The sequence below is a fragment of the Misgurnus anguillicaudatus genome, chromosome 11 (assembly GCF_027580225.2).
Source record: "Misgurnus anguillicaudatus chromosome 11, ASM2758022v2, whole genome shotgun sequence".
NCBI lineage: Eukaryota > Metazoa > Chordata > Actinopteri > Cypriniformes > Cobitidae > Misgurnus > Misgurnus anguillicaudatus.
The window spans coordinates 130216-152806 of NC_073347.2; the positions used below are offsets into that span (position 1 = coordinate 130216).

General features: G+C 39.5%; 1 protein-coding gene across 3 annotated transcripts in view; it reads right to left on the bottom strand.

Annotated features, from left to right (window-relative positions):
- Positions 1-22591, bottom strand: part of wdr11 (WD repeat domain 11) — a 344263-nt gene that overhangs the window by 27807 nt on the left and 293865 nt on the right. Inside the window, exon 27 of one of the 3 annotated variants that reach the window (XM_073872785.1) lies at positions 9508-9653. The exons of 1 other annotated variant lie outside the window; for it this stretch is intronic. In XM_073872785.1, coding sequence (XP_073728886.1) covers positions 9508-9653 — 146 coding nt within the window. The remainder of the gene's footprint in view (positions 1-9507; positions 9654-22591) is intronic. One more of the 3 variants, XM_073872784.1, reaches the window with a different exon arrangement.

A 22591-nucleotide genomic window follows, 5' to 3' on the forward strand; every position in this document is an offset into this window, starting at 1 on the left:
TGTGTAAGAAGTTTAAAAGCCATCTCTGTGTGGATTTAAGAACAGCTGTGTGTAATCAGGTTTCATGGTAGTTTAAAGAGCCATCTGGACAGGCACAAAGGGTTTTCAGCCAAAGGGCAAATAGGTCATGGGAAGGTCTGAGGAATGTCATGTGATTCTTTGGATTACAAATCCTGTGTTGTTTTGGCCATGAGGGGAGGGAACCAGGACCTGTATATTTTGACAGGCCCTGGCTTGGAGGGTTAGACTGGTTTGGAGATTCCTCCCAAGCCGGGCAGACTGGTTCTGGGAGGATTCATCAGGGCAGGCTCGGCTTTTTATTTTGTCCGGAAAATAAAAGTCTATCTCTTGAAATCAGAACCTAAGACTGAAGATTGTTTCATTTGAGGAAAAGGAAAACCACAACACCACCAAAGTCTCAAAAAACACACACACGAATTCAAAGCAATTCACACACGGAAAATACGATTCCTACATTAACAGTCATGATAAACTCAAAATGTAAAACTTTTCGTACACAGTTCTACATTTGTGAATTGTTTTTTTTTTTTCGTTTGTGAAACTTATTTTATGAATATGTATTTTTATTTTGTGTATGTACATCGTTTTTTTTGCGAATATATATATTTTTGTGTATGTGAATTCGATTTCATGCATGTGAAATTGTCTACGCATGTGTGAATCATGTTTTGTGGATGAATTATTAATGAGATTAATCTGTCTCTATACAGTGTAGGTCAAACAACACATTTGTCTACATTTGTGTTGCGGTGGCAATAATTCCCCTTCAAGCTTTGACATCCAGCAAGAGAAAATTTCCCTAAAAGAGCTGCTCGGGTGTATTCACGTCTTTTTTTAAAGATGTAATTTCTCCCATGTACATGGGTGTGCTTGCGTCTTTTTAAAAATGTCATTCCACCCATGTGTTTCTAGATGCAGTTGATATTTGGCCTGGGATGGTCAAAATAGCTGAGGCACTGTTTATAGGTGAGATACGCTCCCACTCCGAACTGGGCACTTGTGCCCCGCCCAGGTGCCACATTGCGTGTGCATCTGTGATACCATTGGTCCTGCTGGTTTGGTGTGTGGGAGCGTGGTTAACAATTCCCTGCCCATGCCAATGTCACAGTCAGTTTTGGCTATGCAATTCAATTCGCCCGGTATACTCCCAAGTTCAGGGGCATATAGTTCACTGCAATAAAAAATTTAGAAGCTCATGTCTTGCATGCGGAGAACGCAAGAGCAGTTGTGTGAACACAGGGACCTGGTGCTCAGGCACCTCACCTGACTGGAACTTTGGGTCAACAAGGAGAAGAACAAACTTGCCCCTGTGCAGCAGATCACTTAATTTTGTATGGAACTGGACTAGATCGCACAGACAGCACACCTTATGGAGGAGTGTTCAGTTGATGATTCATTCAAATGCAGGACAGTGGGGGCCCACTGAAATTATTTTAGAGGCTTCTGGGGCATATGGCAGCTGCTGCGGCAGCAGTAGCACCACTCGAGCTGCTCCATTTGAAAACGCTTTAGCATTGGCTGCATAACTGAGTGCCAGAGATGGGCGTGGCTGCGCGGCACTCACCAAGTGAACATCACACCAGCCTGTCTGTGAACCTTTACCCCATAGTCAGACCCCTTGCTTCTTTGGACCGATGTACCCTTAGGTTAGGAACTTAGGCGTGATGTTCGACAGCAAATTATCCTTTGATAGTCATATCGCCAACGTCTGCCGCACAGCATTCTTCCATCTAAGAAATATCTCGAAAATATGCCATATACTGTCTACATCTGACGCAGAGAAGCTTATCCATGCTTTTATGACCTCTAGAATAGACTATTGTAACTCGCTACTCGGGGGATGCCATGCAAATCTTCAGCTAGTTCAAAACGCTTCTGCAAGGGTACTTACTCGATCTAAAGTATGACCACATAAGCTCAATTCTGGCATCTTTACACTGGCTACCAGTCAATCACCTACAAAGCTTTAAATGGCCTAGCACCCTCATATCTTAGAGAATTACTATCAGAATACAATCCATCACGTACACTACGGTCACAAAATTCTGGTCTCTTCAGTGTTTCCGCTATATACATTCTACCGTGGCGGTCCGCTACGCTTAAAACATCTCCGCCACGCCTGCGGTTGTGGATAGAAGGGATACAGCAAACGAAATCTCGCCGGATGAGCACTGTTTTATCCTTATCCTTCAACCAAACCCAACTCTAAACACAAAATTTCACACGATTGTAGAATGTATTCGTATCTCATTTAGCCAGAGCCGCTGTTTTCATCCCAATAATCCTACCTCCAAATCTAATCCTTAACTTTTCGGCATTTGCTGTATCCCTTCTAGACAAAACCCATGGCGGCAGCTCGCAAAATAAAGCTACCAAAATGTCCGCCCTGTCAGACTGGCTGTCTTAGAAATAAATTCCTTTCTGGATTCGCGTTGTTCACTCATTTATAAATAAATCTCCTAAAATATCATAATTTCCTCCATGGGTTTAGTTTTTATGCACAAATAGATTTAAGTAAACAGAGGATGATTAGGCTGCGTCTCTGTTTTGAGAAATAATAATAAAATAAATAAGCCTACATGAAATATATTACACTTAAATAATTATTAAATTGACAAAATGAAAAAAAAGTATTTGAGTTTCTGTTCTTTTTTTGTGACGCGCTCTAAAACCAAAGCAGCAGAAAGCACGTTGTGTTTTTAATGATTTTAAATAAGCACAAGGTTTTCTCCTTATTGTGAGTTCACACAAATAAAAATACATCATTTGAAGTTTCGAATGTTGTTTTACTTTTATCTTTATGACTATAAATTTGGGTAATTTAAGGTGCAAGGTCATCACGCGTATGATGTTCACAGGCGCATATCTACACCGACGCAGCGCAGGGCTGCGAGAAAAGACATTATTAAACTTTCGATTGAACATATTACGAGTTTTTTGGACATTCATTTGGAATCACTGTACTCATATAATCAAATTATCGGGCCATTAGTTATTCAGAATATAGGCGCAGCGCGCTGCTGACCGCTCAGCTGTCAATCTTCCGTTCTTCGATACTCGCATTAAGTTTCACATTAAATGATATGATATTTGTCCAAAAACAAAAGGCTAAATACTGAATACTACTCATATGCGACTGCAAAACATTAATAGTCGAATCTGTTTGTAAGGACACTTACATTATTCCTGTGGGAAGAGAAGGACGTTGGTAATAAAAACTTGAGGCAGACGGTGAGACTGTTTTATCTGTTAGCGAAACAGCAGGGTCGGGGTACCCGCGGGTGAACCGCATAATATTTGATGTAATGGGTGTAATAATAGGCTATTCACGTGTCATTTGCGTTGTAGATGCAGGTCGGGACACAATAGACAAGAGTAAAATGCGGGTCTAACATCTGAGACCAAAATTCGACTCGTTTTTAAATGGCCCCGTGCTTATTTGTGTTTAAGATCTGTCTGAAGACCGTTAAATGTTTCTATTTAACTGCGCAATTTGCGGTGTGACCAGGTCGGGGTCTTTATGTCAAACGGGTCGGGTGTGGAATAAAATTGCTGCTGATGTCGGATAACTGGTCGGGTGTTCGGTCAATCTCAGCGGCATGCGGATTATCAAACAGGACTGTGCATGACTTTGCAACAGGGAACGCTAAACACGAGCACGAACTTGCAATGCACACTACATTAAAACTACAATGAAATATCCGAACTACGTACGTAGCTATGTTTTTTAAGAAAATACAGTTTAGATCAAACATGGAAAAGCAATATGCTTTAAATATAAGGTAAAGTAAATGACAGCATGAAAATTATAAAAAAAATACATGTTAGTTTACTGTAGCCTATATTCTACATTTAAAAAAAGAATGTACATTTATAATCATCATGGGCGCCCCCTGCCGCCACAGCTGGAAAAGATCCTAGAGGAAACACTGCTCTTGATTATCCCTAGACTATCAAAAGTGTCTAAAAGTGGAAGATCCTTTTCCTACTTAGCCCCTAAGCTTTGGAATGATTTACCAACCGATGTCCGAGAATCAGAAACAGTCGATCATTTTAAATCTAGACTTAAAACTTTTCTCTTCAACAAAGCATTCACATAATTTATCTAGTAAAGGTACTTTACTCGCAATAGATATTTTTACAGAACAAAGCACTCACGGTCATAACACAGACCAACCAAATAAATAAATAAAAACCTTATCTGCATGAACACTTCAAAATGAATTGCATTAAATAGTTTGCCAACGTTTGCCACTGAACCTGCATTAACAACGACAGTGGGGCCTCTGGCCTTAGTCAAACGGGTTGGCACGTATGGTCAGGTTGCGATTTTGGCACTTTCGTGTGTCTTGTGAATAGGATGCCATACAGACCCGTTTGCCACTGAACCTGCATCAACGACGACAGTGGGGCTTCCGGCCTTAGTCAAACGGGTTGGCACGTATGGTCGAGTTGCGATTTTGGTGTTTTCGTGTGTCTTGTGAATAGTATGCCATACAAACCCGTTTGCCACTGAACCTGCATTAACGACGATAGTGGGGACTCCAGCCTTAGTCAAACGGGTTGGCATGTATGGTCGGGTTGCGATTTTGGCACTTTCGTGTGTCTTGTGAATAGGATGCCATACAGACCCGTTTGCCACTGAACCTGTATCAACGATGACAGTGGGGCTTCCGGCCTTAGTCAAACGGGTTGGCACCTATGGTTGGGTTGCGATTTTGGCGTTTTCGTGTGTCTTGTGAATAGTATGCCATACAAACCCGTTTGCCACTGAACCTGCATTAACGACGACAGTGGGGCCTCCAGCTTTAGTCAAACTGGTTGGCACGTATGGTTGGGTTGCGATGTTGGCGTTTTCTAGTGGTCTTGTAAATAGTATGCAATATAGACCCGTTTGCCACTGAACCTGCATTAACGACGACAGTGGGGCTTCAGGCCTTAGTCAAACGGGTCGACAGGTTTCATTTTCTGTTAAAGATCGGAAGGTGACCCTTAGTTACCATATATACCTTCGCATTGGGCCCCGAATTTGCAAAATCCTCAACTGTGGATAATATAATTATGCCGCAATAATTAGTCTGTCTGGAACTAAGCTGATTTAAACCACATCACTGTGTGACACTTGCATTACATGTGAACGGCCCCTACGCTAATATGATTTTGTTTTTTTCTCTCTGTCTCGTCCTCGACCCTGAGAACAATGAGACAAACAGACCCAGTTCCGGTAGATGTGAAAGTCGGCACACCTCTGATCTACTGGCCGTCCTTCAACGTGATGCCCAGCTGATGTATTATGTTATCACTTGCTCTGCCCTTCTCCTGAGGTTTCTGAGTCGAGTAGGGAGTACTGTGAAGCCCAGACAGGCATCAGGGAGATGGCTGGCGCAGTCACGTCCCCGTCTCCCCTTTACTCCCTTGCTCGTCCGGATTTCAATAAAGCTCGATGGGTATAGATTTGTGGTGTTAAGCCCACTAGTCGGGGGCGGGACTTCAGTCCTTAAAAGGGTGTCACTGCATCCATTTCCAAAAACATTCGCCGTCCCGTGCATTTTTCTCGTTCTCCATAAACCAAACTGTGCAGAGTCTGTCACTGGGATGACGTTGTATCTTCAATACGTATATGTACATGTGTGTGTATGTGTGTATACATATGAATGGCCCTTACGCTAATTGGGTTTTGTTTTTCTTTCTTCATGTCTCGTCCTTGTCTCCGAGGACAATGAGACAAACAGACCCAGTTCCGGTAAATGTGAAAGTCGGCACACCTCTGACCCACCGGCAGACCTTCAACGTGATGCCCAGCTGATGCATGACCAACGACCACCGGCAGAACCCGCTTAACCTCCGCCTAATCTCCTTAATCGTTTCAATGTATATATAAATATATCTCCCAAGGGTTTTTCCCTCCTATGACTTTTTTTTTTTTTCTCCTAGGGGGTTTTTCAACCCGGGGAGGCAGCCTTCTTGGGCTTAACTTATCACCCTCTTCTTTACGTTACATTCGCAATACGCACGCTTATAATGTTGATTCATAGCCGCAGCAAATTTAGCTGCTTGTGCTATCGTGTATTATGTTGTGCTATCTGTCGTTTTTATGTGCTTTCCACTGCTTCTATTAATGTAAAGCTTCTTTGAAACAAACACCAATTGTGCACAGCGCTATATAAATAAAATTGAAATGAATTGAATAGAACCGGTGTTTTTCACAGACATTGTACAAAGTCATGGAGGATGAGGAGCAGGTCATGCTAGTTGCACCCTACTGAACCAACCGGACCTGGTTCCCAAAACTTGTACTTCTCGTGACAGCCCCTCCCTAGTGGATTCCTTTGAGAAAGGACCTCCTCTCTAATAGATGGGACATCTTGTGGCACCCAGATCCGGACCTCTGGAAACACCATGTGTGGTCTCTGGACGAGACACGGAAGTGGCCTACCCCATCAGGTGGTGCACACTATCATTTCTGTATAAAGTTTGGAATTGGAGTATTACATACTACACTATTACTAACAAACTTGAATACCTCCATGCACTCGGAATGAAGTACTACTTATTACATTACTTAAAATCCCTTATATACCTCTGTATTCTGTGTGAGAAAGTAAGGTCCCAGTTTAGTGCTGGGCCTGTGTTTGTTTGTATTTTTGTTAAGTGGGTGTGGTCCAGAGTATGTGAGCGGTGCGTGGTGGGAGTTGAGCGAGGAGTGGAGTGGCGTGATTTTGCCAGGAGCAGATATCTCTCGCTCCGAAAATGCTCCACTATCGCTCAATCACGAGAAAGATCCAAAAACACTGGGACAAGGGAGGGGCACTGAAAATGTTTCTAAACATATATTTTGGTCCCAATTAGGGTAAGCATTTGTTTTGTTTTGTTTAACCTCACAAACATTAATATAATATCATGTTATTTATTATGTTTTTCATTATATTTTGGGAGGGAGCGAGGAGAGGAATATTGTACATCCAGAGCTGAGCTTCAGCAGAGTTATTATGAAATGCTTTGAGTGCGGAGGGCAAATTCTTTCCACTTCACTCCACTCACATACTCTGGTGTGGTCTTTCCAACTGTGGCTCATCACTGGGCTTATAAGAACTCCATCGCTGTGGATTTCAGACGGCACCTGATCGAGCGGCTTCTTTTGTGTTCTTATTATGATATGTTAACATTCATGCAGACCTTTAGCTTACAGTCCTCTTCCATGCAATCTTCACTACTGACGTTCACATACTGATTAGAGATTGTTTGGTTATCTTTTGTTAAATTTATTTTGTTAAATAAAATAACTTGTTTTTCTATTTACCCGTCTGTGTTGCCTCTTGTTAATGTTGCAACCACGAGCCGGTTGTAACATATGGGGGCTCACCGTTCGTTTCTTTTAAGAGGCACATGGTGATGATGATGAAGCTTTATTTGTCATTGTACAAGTACAACGAAATTACAGCCATCAACCTGCCCATACATACAATACATAAAAAAACATTACATGAGTGAGGGGAGGAGAAAAAAAACAAACCCCCAGACTATGACCCGTCTGTCAGGCTGGGGGGTACAAAGCAGTGAAGGCGAGGGATTTTGTTACTGGGTGGTGATTGCATATTTATATGTGTGTGTGTAAGAGTTTGTGTGTGTGTAGGCCTTGAGAGAGTTGCTACCCGGCATCCAAATCTCGGTGCCTCAGTCCACAGCAAATTGCCATGGAGACAACCTTGATTAGGTCCAAACAGAGTCAATAATCATCAGGTGTCTGTGGGAGAGGGGGTAGGGAATGCAAGAGCGTCTCGCTGCAGTGCTCTTCCGAGGGAGTTGTTGTTCCAACAGCGGCCTTGGCCGAGGCCAGTGCTGGATAAGGGGGGCCGAAAGCAGATAAGATTGGAATTATTTGGTCTTTGGGCGAGTAGCCACATTCCTTTACATGACTACTCTCTTAGTCCATTCTAGTCCATCAGCTTTTTCGAATCCGTGAGCATCTCCATGATGTTATCCATATTGCGGGTCATTTCCAAGTTGTTATCAAAAATGTGGTTAATAGTCCCAGCCTGAGTGCTGACCGCTCTGCCCACTGCTTCAATCATCCCGGGCAGCTTTTATGTGCTTTGGACAGCTGTCACCGTCTTCTTAATTTCACGATAAACCAGGGCAATGACTAATCCAGTCAGCAAACCCCATGTTATCATGGTTCCGAATAGATAGGTATCTTCAATGTCATCCACGGAAAGAACCCCCAGACACACGACCCGCCACCTCTCCCAATCATCCATTGTGTAGCCAGCTGCGAACGTTCCGGCAGGGCAGACAGGTTCCCCCGAACCCAAGCTTCTCGTCGAGAAGATGGTGTCAAATGCGCCGAGAGACCAGTTGATCAAATCCATGATTTTTAGTTTCGAGAGCAGTGCGGAGGGAGTCTCTCAAAGTTAAGACACAAGACTATACAACATGAGAGGAGCAAAGCAGGGAAGGTTACGGGGAGGAGAGGAGATAAAAAGGCGGCCGCCTTCGCTGAGAGCCAAACGAGAAGAGGTGTGGTAATTAGTGAAAAAGAATCAGGTGCACACAGGTAAGCAGTTCGTTTGTGTTTGGCTTCGGGCATGTAAGTCAATGCGGCTCAAAAATAATTTGTTATGCTCCCCAAATAGGTTGTAGTTTTTTTTTTTTTGGTGTATTCCTGAGTTGAGTGCACGGCCTTGGTTGCGGTCTGGACTGATTGTTCAGCCATGTACGAGCGGTATTAGTTGCTTAATTCAATTCAATTTTATTTATATAGCACTTTTCACAATTGCCAATTGTTGCAAAGCAGCTTTACATGAGTAGATGCAGAGGAGAACACAGAAAATCAATAGATAATATAAGAAGTAGAATATAGCGGCTAAGGTTAAACCGTACTTAAACCGTGCTTAAAGAGGCTTGACTCTTTTGGGAAAACACAGAAGAGTTAGGGTTGAGTTAGCTGGGGGTATGGGATGTTAGGGGGAGATTTTGGTTATGAGCCTTTTGGTTATAAGATTGTATTATTGTGTCTGATGTTTGTTAATGACATCGTGTCTTATTTACCGGTCACTGTGTTTTGTTTGGAGGTTGTGAAAAATGACTTTGTTAGAGGAGTTTGTTTATTTCCTGTCAGAAGAGAAATTAAATTTGTGTCCAAAGAAACATTTGTGGGGGATTGTAGGAAGTTATACATTTGTTGGAATTGATAAACGTTTGCCATATGGGTTTCAAACAACATGAAGGTAAGTTTTTAACTACAGAATTTTACCAGAAGTTAAAAAGAGCTGCAGGACATAAAACAGTAAACAAAAAAGGGATAAATGTCTACAGTAAATGAAAGAAAGAAATTCTTTATAACAAATTAGCACAAAAGAGAAAAAACTTTATCCTAATGACAGAATGTTGTATGGAGTGAGAGAGAGAGAGAGAGAGAGAGAGAGAGAGAGAGAGAGAGAGAGAGAGAGAGAGAGAGAGAAAGAGAAAGAGAGAGAGATGGCAAACCTGTGAAGAATCTCGCCCACTTTATAAAAGCATCCCAGCGATAACAGGACCAGGATGGCCTTCGACTTCTGATTGACCTGAGGAGAACACAGATGCTCTGCCCAGCGCTTCAGCACATCTGAACTCTCTGCTGGGTTCAGACGTACCTGAGACAGAGATCAAGATAGTTTGATACATTACTGAGTACATTATTTTATGTTAAAAGATTGTCATCTGGAAAACATGTAAATAACTTCTGAAAGGCATTGCTAAATGAACAAAAAAGTTAATAAATATTTAAATAAAAAATAAAATTATTTTGGCTGATTTTTCCATTCAAAAGTTTATATGGCTCTCAACTCTTTCCCTGCCATTGACGAGTTATCTCATAAATTAAGAGAAAACGCTTTACCGCCAAAGTTTTTAGGCAATCCATATTTCTGCTAGGTGGTGCTCTTACCCACCTTATAAAACACTATAGCATCTATGGAACCAAAAACAGTAAATACTCTGTGTATTAGTGATTTGCATCTCCATACCTGAGTCCGATGCGACACGCATCTCAGTGCATAACCTACAATGCGATAAATCAAAGATACATATGAAGCTGCTACCGATGCGATTCACCCCTATGATGCCGTGCAGTCCGACGCAATGAAAAAAAATATAATGCTATGCAATTTAATATGGTACACTTTAACGGTTGTGTTAAAACAACACATTTTGTGTCTAGTAAAACACAACACATTTAATGTGTTGTCCCTAACTAGACACATCTCTGGGTTATTATTGGAACAAATTTTTTGTTGTTTAAACACATCTTGTGTTGTCATTTTATTTATTTGAACACAAACTCAAGACACAATGACACATACTTTGTTAACTCTTTCCCTGCCAGCGTTTTTAAAACAGTTGCCAGCACCAGCATTTTTATGATTTTTATAAAAGTTTAAAGACAGGATAGGCAGGAATTATCTAAAAAAACTTTTTTACAAATTTGTTTAAACTGTCTTTATATACCAATACATAAGTAAAATGTAAGTACTCTGAAAAAGAGAGTATAAAAATCGAGTGTCTGTAGACCTCTCAAGAGGTAATTTTTCCATTCACTACACCCCCTCCCTTCTGGGTTTCTTCGAAAGCCACGCCCCCAAAACACATGAACGCGCGACGCTGACCAGCTCTGCTGGGAGAAGCATTTTCCTCAGACGAGCGGAGAGGAAGGAGCGCGGTGCATGTAGTAACATCATGTCATAATACACCTAACTTTATCACTATGAATATAAACAAATAGGATGGCTTTTAGTACTCACTATTAAGCTAGCACAGGGATTCCCAAAGTGTGGTGCGCGCACCCCCAGGGGTACGCAAGCTGCCACCAGGGGGTGCGCGAGAGGAAAAATGTCATGGCGGTCTGTTTCTTTAAATGGGATTTTCCATACAATAAAAAAATAAAAAATGAACAGTAAACATTTCCTTTGTAATCGCTTTTATTTTAAATAAAAAACTATAATAAATTAGTTTTTGATAGAAACGTAGAAGACAGCTGCTGTCTTTTTCTACGCACTGCTCTTCTGTTATGCACTGCAGCCACCATATGCGTGCCAACTCGTTTCATTCATTCCATATATATTATAAATATGCTTAACTGGCTGAAATCAGGGAAACTGTCAAGTGTGGGACGTCTTATGATAAAGTTGTTAGTCACGAAGGAGGAGAGGGACCAAGAGAGAGATACGTTTTTATGGCAATAATAGAAATAATGAAATATGACGAGACATGGGCACGTCTAATGCACAAGATACGCGAGCAATGTGTTTTCATGCATGGTAAAGAGACCGCCAATGAATAATATAATAAAATACATAAATACTTACAAAGACACTGTAGAGAACTTATTAAAAGCTTTCATTTAATTTTGTTTTAAACTTGAGCTGTTATAATGAATCTGCAAACTATTATACACTTTTGTGCGAACAGTAAAGGCTTTCGTGAATGATGGGTCTGCACGTTACGCACGCATCTAGAAGAGCGCACTGCTAAACATGAGGAAACTCTCATATATCTTCTATTAGCTGATGGCAGTAAGTGTAAATTTTTTACCATAGGAAACTCGAATGGCATCTAAATATCACAGTGGTTAAACGCATACACGGGGGCGCGCATCTACCAGATAGCAAAAAATATCCGCATGGCTTCTTTATGCCGCCAGCCCCAAGCTGTCGGCTATAGGTGCGTCCCACTGGCGGGGATGAAACTTTTGCCGCCGAATACGTCACTCTCATTTGTTGCGAGATGCCGCCAGCATGCAGCCGGCGCACCGACTGCTTAATTTATGCAAAAGCGGCTGCAGCGGCGGTCCGCCGTCAGACCTGTTTGCGATTACGCCCTTATGACGCTTACTGCCGCCAGAGCACCGCCGGTGGTCCGCCGACTCATTGCTATCTGGATAGTTTCAGATGGTGCAACACGCGTAAATATTTTTCACAATGTCAGACGTAGTTGCAACCGGCCCCTGGTTATTTGCGCAAGATTAAACATGAGTCTTTAAAAACAAATCTTTTTAGCTTTTTTTTTTTTGAAGTGTGGATTGGGGGTGCGCCAACCCGGTTGGGGCATAGAAGGGGGTGCGCAGGAAAAAAAGTTTGGGAACCCCTGAGCTAGCATATCGATATTGGTAAAGTTTAAAATATATTTTGTTTGATTCGGTAACAAATCAAGCTAGTTATATTTATAAGACAAAGCTAAAAACAGGTTCAGTGTCTGCGCCACGAGCGGGCCCTAGGGGGCATGGCCCGGCCACTTGAGTCACTGTGCCCCCTTACTTCTCAAAATAACAATGAACTTAATAATTTAAAAAAATGTGCTGCAAATACATTTGGTTATACAATGAATACTGAATAAAATTCGGAGTATAATTAATAAAAAATAATAATTAAAATACTAACCCACAATGTTTAAGAATGTGGGGCTTGTAGTGCAGACCGTGCTGAACTCTGGGTAATGTAGTCGAGGAGCGCTGTGTTCGCATGTGCGTTGTTAATAGTGATACACAGAAGGAAATACGAGCTGTTTTCATGTTTATCTCAAGTATATTTGCAAGTTTTGCCCTGCCACCCGGGTGTTCAGATGATGTAAACCTGATATGAAAGCGATGGAGACTGTTTCGTTGGAAATAAAAAAAATGTGCTTCGGAACCACATTGATTGTCTGCTCATCACTGCGTGTAAACAAACCCGAGTGAACTGTTACAATTACCGTCACGATAACCGAGGCGGATGATAAAAAGATAACAAATGCTAATAGTCAGCCAGTTACATACACGCAGCCACTACATTTGAACAACACAAATTCTTAAAGGTATCCCCAGTGTTTTGTCTGCACTGAAAGTTACTGTCACGCTCGGGGGCTCAATCGCCAACTCATTTTCTGTCTAAATAATGTATAATACTTGTAAGTCTTGGCATTTGAGCAAGACGAAGAAATTTCGCGACAAATAAAAGGACCTTTTAAAAAGTTTTAAAAAGTCCTCTCGTCGCCTGCAGCTCTTCTGAAGGTAAACGCATAGTTCATTCTGGTGTTAGATATGTCAGTAACATTGTTTTCTTTTGCTGTTATTTGTACTGGTGTTTATGATTTGCGTGAGTTATCCAGTCTTGCACTTTAACGTCATTATAAGTTATGGTTTTACTATAGTGAGGGATTTATTTGCGACAACAACTTGGCTGGCTGTATCAATTTTGCTAATTTCACGGCTAGTTGCTATATGTGTAAATATATAGACATATCATTTTGATTTGATGTCTTTTATTAGCTTATTTTTAAGAAATGCAAACCTTCTGGCAAAACGTTTCCAGACGCGTTAAAACAAGTTAAAAGTCAAAAGAGGAACATTCGGTTTAATCATTGTAAATACAATCTCATATACGTTATTAATTATGCATATTTATTCTGTATTAATTCGTAGGTATTAAACTGTCCCTGTTAACGTGACTCGCTCGCACTCGCAGTACCCGGGTGAGGCTGTGTTTCAGGCGGTTGTTCAAGGAATAAAATACCTTTGAATGTTGCGACTGGCCAGTGGCCAATCAGTACCAAGCATTTTACAGTGCCATGTAGTAATAATAATAAAATAATAAGATGAACCAGGTGCCCCACCAGTAAAATAGGAGGCCCCCTCATTCTGTATTCTCTGGCGCCGACACTGAACAGGTTGCATTGATACAAGTTTTTTATCAGTTACACTGTGATGAAGGTGAATTTTGTGGAAGATTCATAAGATATGCCGAGTTTTGCATGGAAGAGTTTCCGTGATGAAAGCATTGTTGACTCTGATGAGGACTACACTCTGGAGACAATACTGCTACCGCATTTGATTTCTTCATTTATTCCTTTTTTTTTTTACTTGTTTGCCATCGCTGACTGCATATGCAGGTACTGTGAGTTCTGAATGCTCTTTCTCTGCCGTCATTTTGCTCTTCCTAGAGTGCCTCATGCAAATGGAAATAATTAGCTGTGCTTAAAACAGTCGTGAGAGGTCTACAGATACTCGAGTTTTATACTCTCTTTTTCAGAGTACTTACATTTTAATTATGTATTGGTATATAAAGACAGCCCAAACAAATTTGCAAAAATGTTCTTCAGACAATTCCTGCCTATCCTGCCCTCAATACCTTCCAGAAAATGATCTTCTTTAAATATATAAACAAGCAATATATCAAATGAAAGAACAGACCCTCTGCTTTAAAAAAAACTAACAAAAAAATTAACGTTTCATCCTACCTTTATGAGTTCTCTTTTTATCACCTCTCAAATATGGGTAGGTTTCTTCAAAAACACCCAATTTTGAGCAAAAAGCAGAGATAATTACATTTTTGTGAAGGACTTTTGATAAAGATCAGATGCAGAGCAATCTTTAAAACATACACAGAGTTCTTTCTCTTTCAAGTGAGGCGCTACTTCCGGGTTGTATAAGTTGCAGAAATTCTTGACATTGGCAGGGAAGCGTTTTCTCTTAATTGACGAGTTATCTTGTCAATGGCGGGGAAAGAGTTAAAATAACACATTATGGGGCAGTTTCTCAGACAGGGTTTAGATTAATCCAGGACTAGGCCTTAGTTAAATTAGGAAATTTAAGTCGTTTTTACAGAAAGAATCTTACAGAAAACATTACTGCTGTTCATCTTGAGACAAAACAATGTTGAAATATTTGTTTATGAGTCTTTCAATTGAGTCCTCAGTGTGCAAAAAAAGGATCTTGACATCACTGTATACACTATTATACACTGTTTAATACTTAAAAAGGGTCAAATATGTAAATTTTAAAAAGCAAAAAATGTGCAGGATCCGGACAAATTTCTGAAGATCAATGGGCAGTTTAATGGCTCAGAACAAATACTGGACTATCACAAAACATAAAAACTGTTGTTGATAGTCCACGTAACATCCCTCAGTATTAAGAATCAAGCAGTGGCAGCTGGTCAATAGGGGGCGCCGCCCCCCCAAAGTTGGCCAGAGAAGAAAGCTATTTTAGCATGTTACACCAAAAAGTTAAATATATAGTGCCAGTTAATACAAAATATAATCAATTAGTAATATTTCACTGTTAGTCATGTTTTCATTTATTTAAAAAAAATTAAAACAGAGTTAGTTGTGTGTGTCATGTTTGTGTGGTGTCTGAGGCGCACCCCAAACGAGTATCTATGTAGGTTTGTAAAAAGGGTAAAAACATGTGACCTGAGGCTGAGCTCTAATTGGCTGGTTTCAGATCTGCCTTGGGGCAAAGGTCTGTGCGCCCCAAACCCTCCCACTTATGTTGTAAGTGAATCAATATTGTTTTTTATGTCTTTGACCTCATGTGATTTGATCGTTCTCAGAGTCTCATAAACGCATTGAAGATTGCCATGCAGTGGCGGCTGGTCACTAGGGGGCGCTCAGGCACCGCCCCCTTAAAGCTGGCCAGAGAGGAAAGCTACTTGTACTAACATGTTACCAAAAAGTTAAATATATAGTGCAAATTAATACAAAATAAAATCATTTAGTTGTACTATTTCACTGTTAGTCATGTTATAATTTATTTAAAACAATTAAAAATCAAAACTGAGTTTGTTGTGTGTGTGTCATGTTTGTGTGTCTGGGGCGCACCCCTAATGAGTGTCTATGTAGGTCAGGAAAAAGGGTAAAAACATGTGACCTGAGGCTGAGCTCTAAATGGCTGGTTTCGGATCCGCCCTGGGGTGCAGGACTGTGCGTCCCAAACACTTCCACTTATGTTGTAAGCGAATCAATATTGCTTTTAATGTTTTTTATCTCCTGGGATTGGATCGTTCGAAGAGTCTCATAACCGCGTTGGAGATTTGCTGTGTTAACTGATAGCTACAGTACAGATCAGTGAAAGCAAGTGAAATATCTTGAGATGAAGGACAATATGCTTTTATCCTTACAAAATCACCCTATACAAGGTATTTAATTGATGAATAAATAAAGGATTAAGAAGCTTGGACCAGATTGACCAACGGAGTCAAATGATGGCAGTCTGTGTGCTCCACCACTTCTCATGGCAAACGGAGTTGGCTAGCTGGATATCATGTAAGTCTTGAGTTTTATTTTTTTTCCCTGTTTGCTGTTTTAAAGTCTAAATGTGTGATAGACGTGCAAGACATGAACTTTTGTGGCGCGTTTGAGCTTGTGTTGCGTGGACATAATGAGAGCGAAAGCTCATATAATCTGGTATATTTCGTGACTTGGTCAACTTTGTTGTTAGTTTTGTTGTTGTACAGTGTTGTAGAGTTTAAAAAAGCACCCACGAGAAAACCACTGTTTTTAAGGAAAGTTCACGAACCGTGTATATTGAGCTGATGGACTGTATGTACTCCCTGTTGTGAGGGGAAAATGTGCTTGTGCTATTGCTATAAAAGCAAAAAGATCAGTACGAGCCTGTGATTAGGCAACTTTAATGTCTCTTTTTGTGTGTGTTCGGTCGCGTTAAACGAAAAGTCTTTGACGGAGAAAATTTAAGCAGAATAAAGAAAAATCTGAACGCCATTTTGGCAGATTGCCCATACAACTCAATTTGAGAATGTAATTCCTATGTATGTCCAGTTGGTGGCAGTGTGTTGCTCAAATGACGCCCTGGTTTCTTAACATTCTCGCAATATTTTGATGTCATACACTGATTGGTCTGCGCATGGCTGCTGAAGTTAAACACTACAGGAGTGCTGCAACAAGACGCCTGTCTAAGGTAAAGATACAAAATCTAATGACAAGAGTCTGCATTAATCTGCCTTCATGCGTTTATTACACAAGATGGTTTCAGATGAGTTTAGTTCAAATCAGATTTTTACATGTTTATTGATATTTTAATCGCAGTAGTATTTTGTTATTTGATTTGTTTATATTTGCCTGTTCAGCATAAAGCTCCGTGTTTTATTGCCTCCGCTGTCACTGTGAGAAAAAACATAAATTCATCTGCTTCATGTGATGGTAAAGTGATGCACGGTCTCCGTTTATCTGTTCTCTAAACAAATGAATAAACACATTTGACTTGTATGCTCGTCTTGTAAGTTTATGATTAGAAATGGACATGTGAACGAAAATGAAAATAATTAAAACATGAAATTACGGATAATAACTGACTGTGAAGGACTCTTTACAACGCTGTTTATCAAAAAAATGACGGAGATTGAAAAAGTCTATCGCAACCTCTCTGTGTGTGTGTGTGTGTGTGTGCGTGTGTGTGTGTGTGCGTGTGCGTGCGTTGTAACATTTTCAGCATTTTAGCTAAGTAGTAGCCTAATGATACTCATCACCTGATAAATGGCTTTTAAGAGTACTACATTACTACAGTAAAAGTTTGATTTTGAGTGTGTTTGCGCCCCCCCCCCCCCCAAAAATTTTTTAAGCACCAGCCGCCACTGTTGCCATGTAACTGCTAGATACAGTACTGATAATAAACAGCAAGATAAATATTTTGAGATATATGAAATATGATTTTATGCTTACAAAATACACTTTACAAGGTGTTTGGTTGAATAATAAATAAAGGATTAAAGGTAGGGTATCAAATTTTGAAAAATGCTACCGGTAGCCGACTAGCAATGAAATCACGATCCCACCCTCCATTCAAATCGCCATCCAAAGTCATGCCTCTTACAAAACACATGAACATGCACAGATCAGACGGTCACATCTCATGTCTCATTCACCAGTGAGAAAACTTTGCAGTACAAAGTGAATAACATTACCAAAATAACCAACATAAACAACTGTTTTACATCAGAATTAAAGCACACTTTCAGTTGTGTAGACGTAGTTACGCTAATCCGTAAACAGACACAAATTTCATTAAAGCTGCAAGCAGCGATAGAAGGGCCCTCGTACGCATGTGCACCGCCACCCTATGGTTTTAGTAAAGCAGTGAACCAGGGGGATATGAATTTAAGTGGCTAAATATGGGTGAATATTCAGAGGAACTTTGATGTGCCACACCTCCTGAAACATCAAATTTTGCCAGGCCGCCACTGACACGCCCTTTATCGAAAATTCCAGATCTTCACATTTTATCATTTCTATGAGCAGTAAATCACAGTATAAAACATGGCATTTCCTGCTGCCAGCAGGTGGCACTATAACTTTTACTGAATATTGCCATGTTGATGTGTTTAGGCCAGTTATCAAATACTTATCCAACATGTGAAGCGTGTGTCAGATTGGACGTTTTAAGCCTGAGTTAGAACAACTTCATGTTTCATTGCGAAACACACCCTCCATCGAAACGTCAAGATCTCTGCAATTTAACATCGCAAAGGCGTTTACATGACACCGTCAAAATATGATGATAATCTGATTACATTTCTAGGAGAAGTTCGTTAAAGGGACACTTCACCGATTTGCATTAAGCTTTGTATAGTTAGAACCCCTGTCATGTTTTTGAATGGTCATGCATAATTTCCTCAGTTGCCACTGAGACAGAAGAAATACAGATTTCAGTGTTGCACTTCCTTCTTTCAATGATGTAGAAATCATCATTTTGCATCATTGAAAGAAGGAAGTCCAATATCTTTTTTGAGGGGGTGAGACTACAAACACCCCTTTTCTCGGGGTCCGAGTATCATTCGTTCATTTGTTTTTGCTTTCAGATTTAAAAACGAAAAACAAGAAAACAACTCCTTTTTTTTTTTTTTTTTTTAACTAAAAAACAAAATTATGACTCGTTTTTTGTTTTTTGGTTTTCCGTTCTTGCACAGAAATCAGAAAAACCACTTGATATTTCGATTGTGTCCAGTGGGTGGTGCTAAATCTGATGGCAGGATATGCGTTCATTGTTTTTCAAAAAAAAGTTTTTCCAACACTGTATTTGTTAGCCTGTAAAATTATGTTATTTGTCACCCAATTATTTGGCTTCACTGATTGAAAAAATATATTAAAATAGCCTAAATGGTTCACGCATAGTTGTTATCATACACATTTAAAGCAACACCAAAGAGTTTTTTTTACCTTAAAATAACGTTTCCAAAAAAGTTTCAGTGGTTCATCCACTCAAAACAGGGTGAATGGCACTTTCACATTCGCTTTGCAGCACTCTATTGGCCAAAACCGCACTAAAGAAGTTTCCAACCGTCGGGTAGTGGTCCTGTAGTTCGAGTAAAAACTACAAAAACTTGCTTTACGGCAGACCTACAATCCAATCAGAGCCAGTTATGCTGCAGTATTTACGACAGTGGTAATGAACAATTACGCTTCTAACCTGTAGGGGGAGCAAAGAGCAATAAGTCTTTAGTGTTGCTTTAAATGATACATTTATTCTTTGTTTTAGATTATTTTTACTATACAGGATTTAGGGGACAGGACTATGGAGGCTGGGGGCTTGAGTTTATGCTTGGGCCATACTTATGCTACAAAAATCACGATGGAGTAGCACAAATTACACAAAAATGTTAGTATTTAAATATGGTTCCTAGAACAAGTATGCAACATGCCTTTAGTCAAAGTTTAGTGGTAGGCTAATACATCGTCATTATAATGCTATTAAATTGCAGAATGTGCTCACTCGGTAGAGACTCTAAAAACGTCAAGACAAACACTATATATTTTTTAATTGTCATGTCAGACTCTTAAATTTGTTCAACAAATTCAATCAAAATGCAAATACGGATGCGGATTTACACAGCAAATTATGATTGCATAAATTATATTAAGAGATTAATGTTTTTAATGTAAAAATGTAGAAATACGAAATGATTGGGAAAAAGTATACTTTTTAACTATGAAACTAAAACTGCCAGTAGGTGGCGGTAAATCTATATTATCTGAACACCTACGGACTGTAAGTAGACTCTGGGTAGCCAACTGTGGGTAGCCTACTTGAACTATTTACTCGTCTGATTATGTCAAAAATTCAGATATTTTGAGGATAAAAACACGTGTTGCTCGGAGACGCAGCGAATCTGTAGTTTATTCTGTTTTCTTGGACAAAGCAAAATCAGAATAGTTGCTCAGTAAATTTATTGAACTGTTGTATAAAATGCCACATTTGTGATTGTGCTGTTCGGGAAAATAGCACTTTTTCAGGTGTGATATTTTGCATATCATAGGCTCTTGTTATAAATATATAAAACTGGAACTCATTAGGTCAATTTTTTTTTTTTTGATGACATGTATTCCTTTGTAACGGAGAGTATGGAGATATGCTTAAACTCTCGAGAGCACATAATTTAGTAAACTAACTAACATAATTAACTGAAATGATCATTCTCTGTAAAGCAATGAGACATGAAAAAATGAAGACAATATGAAAAATTTTTAAGATTTTCTAAATGTCCGCTCTTTTGGACTAAAAGCCTAATTGAAGCGGTTAAAAGTAGCCGATCGCAATGAGTTAATGGATTAGCACACGTGCTTTCTTTGAGAAGTAAAGATAAATATCAGGTTGCGCCGTTATATCCTGGAAGCTCTCCTAAAGCATGGGTATTTTATTCTGCGCTTCCCTCCGTCTTTCAAACTACATCCTTTCAAACTCTGTGATCGCGAAAAGACGCACCCGGCGTCTTTATACGTGTCGGTGTTTATCAAATTGCTAATTCGGCCACGATTTAAAAAAGTTTGGGCATGTCATTAGGGTGGCTCAACTGTTTTGTTTAAAGTGATGTAGGCCTATATGAGTTACATTTCATTTTTGTTGGTTTTTCTTCAGAAACATGCACATAGGCTACATATTGACCTACATACAAATTATATTGATTTTTATTAAAATGAGAGACATCGTATTATTACTTCAAAGTAAACCTTTTTCAAATCCTTTAATTGCAATTATTTATTTTTAAACAGTCCTCTTCTTCTTTTCCTTATTATTGTTATTATTAATTTTATGTCTTTTATTCAAATGGAGAGGCGTTCTTTGAAGGGAGGCTCAGAAGCCGTGCATCCCTTCAAATTGGGCAAATTGAAATTGCGAATACGCACACATCCAAATCCCAAGTGTTAAATTAAAAAAGTAGAGACATGTAGACATATGACAGAAATAAATTAAGTCTGGTTTGTTGGCGTAATAAGTAAGATTTAATGTTTTTTTCAGTTTATTTTAAGTAAATCAGTGGTTGGAAGTCAGTTGCAGTTCTGTTTCTTTGAAGTGATTATGCTCATTATAATCAAGTGTCTTCAATAATAATAATAATAACACTGGGGATTTGGCTGTGTGCGTATTGGCAATTTCAATTTGCCCAATTTGAAGGGAAGCACGGCTTCTGAGCAGGGCCAGCCCGAGGCATAAGCGAACTAAGCGGCTGCTTAGGGCCTCGCGGCCACCAGGGGGCCCCCAATTGGTTTTTTTTGTACATTTAAATAACTTATACAAGTAATATAAATGAATAAATGAATACGAATTAATAAATGAACAATTCAAGACAAGAAAATTCTGATTTGCAGACAACTGCTGTGTGTCTGTAGTGCTAGCGTTTGAGTCATGTGCAATATAGACACCTCGCGTGAATTGACAATTTGCGCAGGTGCCGGTCACTGTAATAAATAATAAGCCATGCCACAAAAAAAGAATGTATCCCTCTGGTGCCGAAAAGAGAAAGTAGAAAAGGACAGAGGAGGAGAAAAAAGAGCAAGATAAAGGTATGTTTGCATGATTATTTACAGTATGTTTAATTTATGCAGCAGCAGTGTGACAGACCCCAGTTGATTTTAAACAATTTAACCCGCAAAAAGACGCTTAAGTGAGCAGATTTCTGGACGCACATGTTAAATGTGTCCGGTCCAGCTCTAGTCAGAGAGGTGATCCTCACTAAGCCCTTCAGAGATCATCAGAACACTTGATGTTTAAACTTTAGAGAGAGTTATGCTACTGTGTGTCATACTGTAGCCCATTAGGATAAATTTGAGGAATAAAGCACTTAAAAACAACATGGTTTTTATGCTGCGCTGTTTGTAATTCGTCTGTGTGCGTGCGCGCTTAAGTGCCCTCGCTAGTGCACACATGTGAAGACCCGTTTCAGCAAAGCAAAAAAAGCAAGCGAACATAACATCTTTCTGTTCTTGACAGGGCACATACAAACAAAAAATGATCTCCACAGTACTCTTTTTCCAATAAAACTTTTGTTTATGTATTAGGTTTATGTATTTGGAAGCAATGGCGCTCCTCTTTATATGTATAAATAATGTATAGTACTTTTCTATTTTTCTATTTATGTGTATTTTCCTATTCTTGTTTTGTAAGCTTTTCTTTTTAATATTATGGACCAGGATTCTGTGTCCTTAATAAAGATTAATAATAATAATAATAATAATAATAATAATAATATAGATTAGGCAGAAACCAGGTCCGTGCTTCTCTTAAAGAGATAGTAACCGCAAAAAAAAAAAGAGATAGTAACCGCAATTAACCTACTTAAAGGAGTCATATTATGAGATTTTTTTAAGATGTAAAATAAATCTTTGGTGTCCCCAGAGTGCTTATGTGAAGTTTTAGCTCAAAATACTCCACAGATAATTTATTATAGCATGTTAAAATTGCTAATTTGCAGGCCTGAGCAAAAGTGTCCCGTTTTGGGGTGTGTCGTTTAAAATACAAATGAGCTGATAAAATGCAAACACTGATCACTGT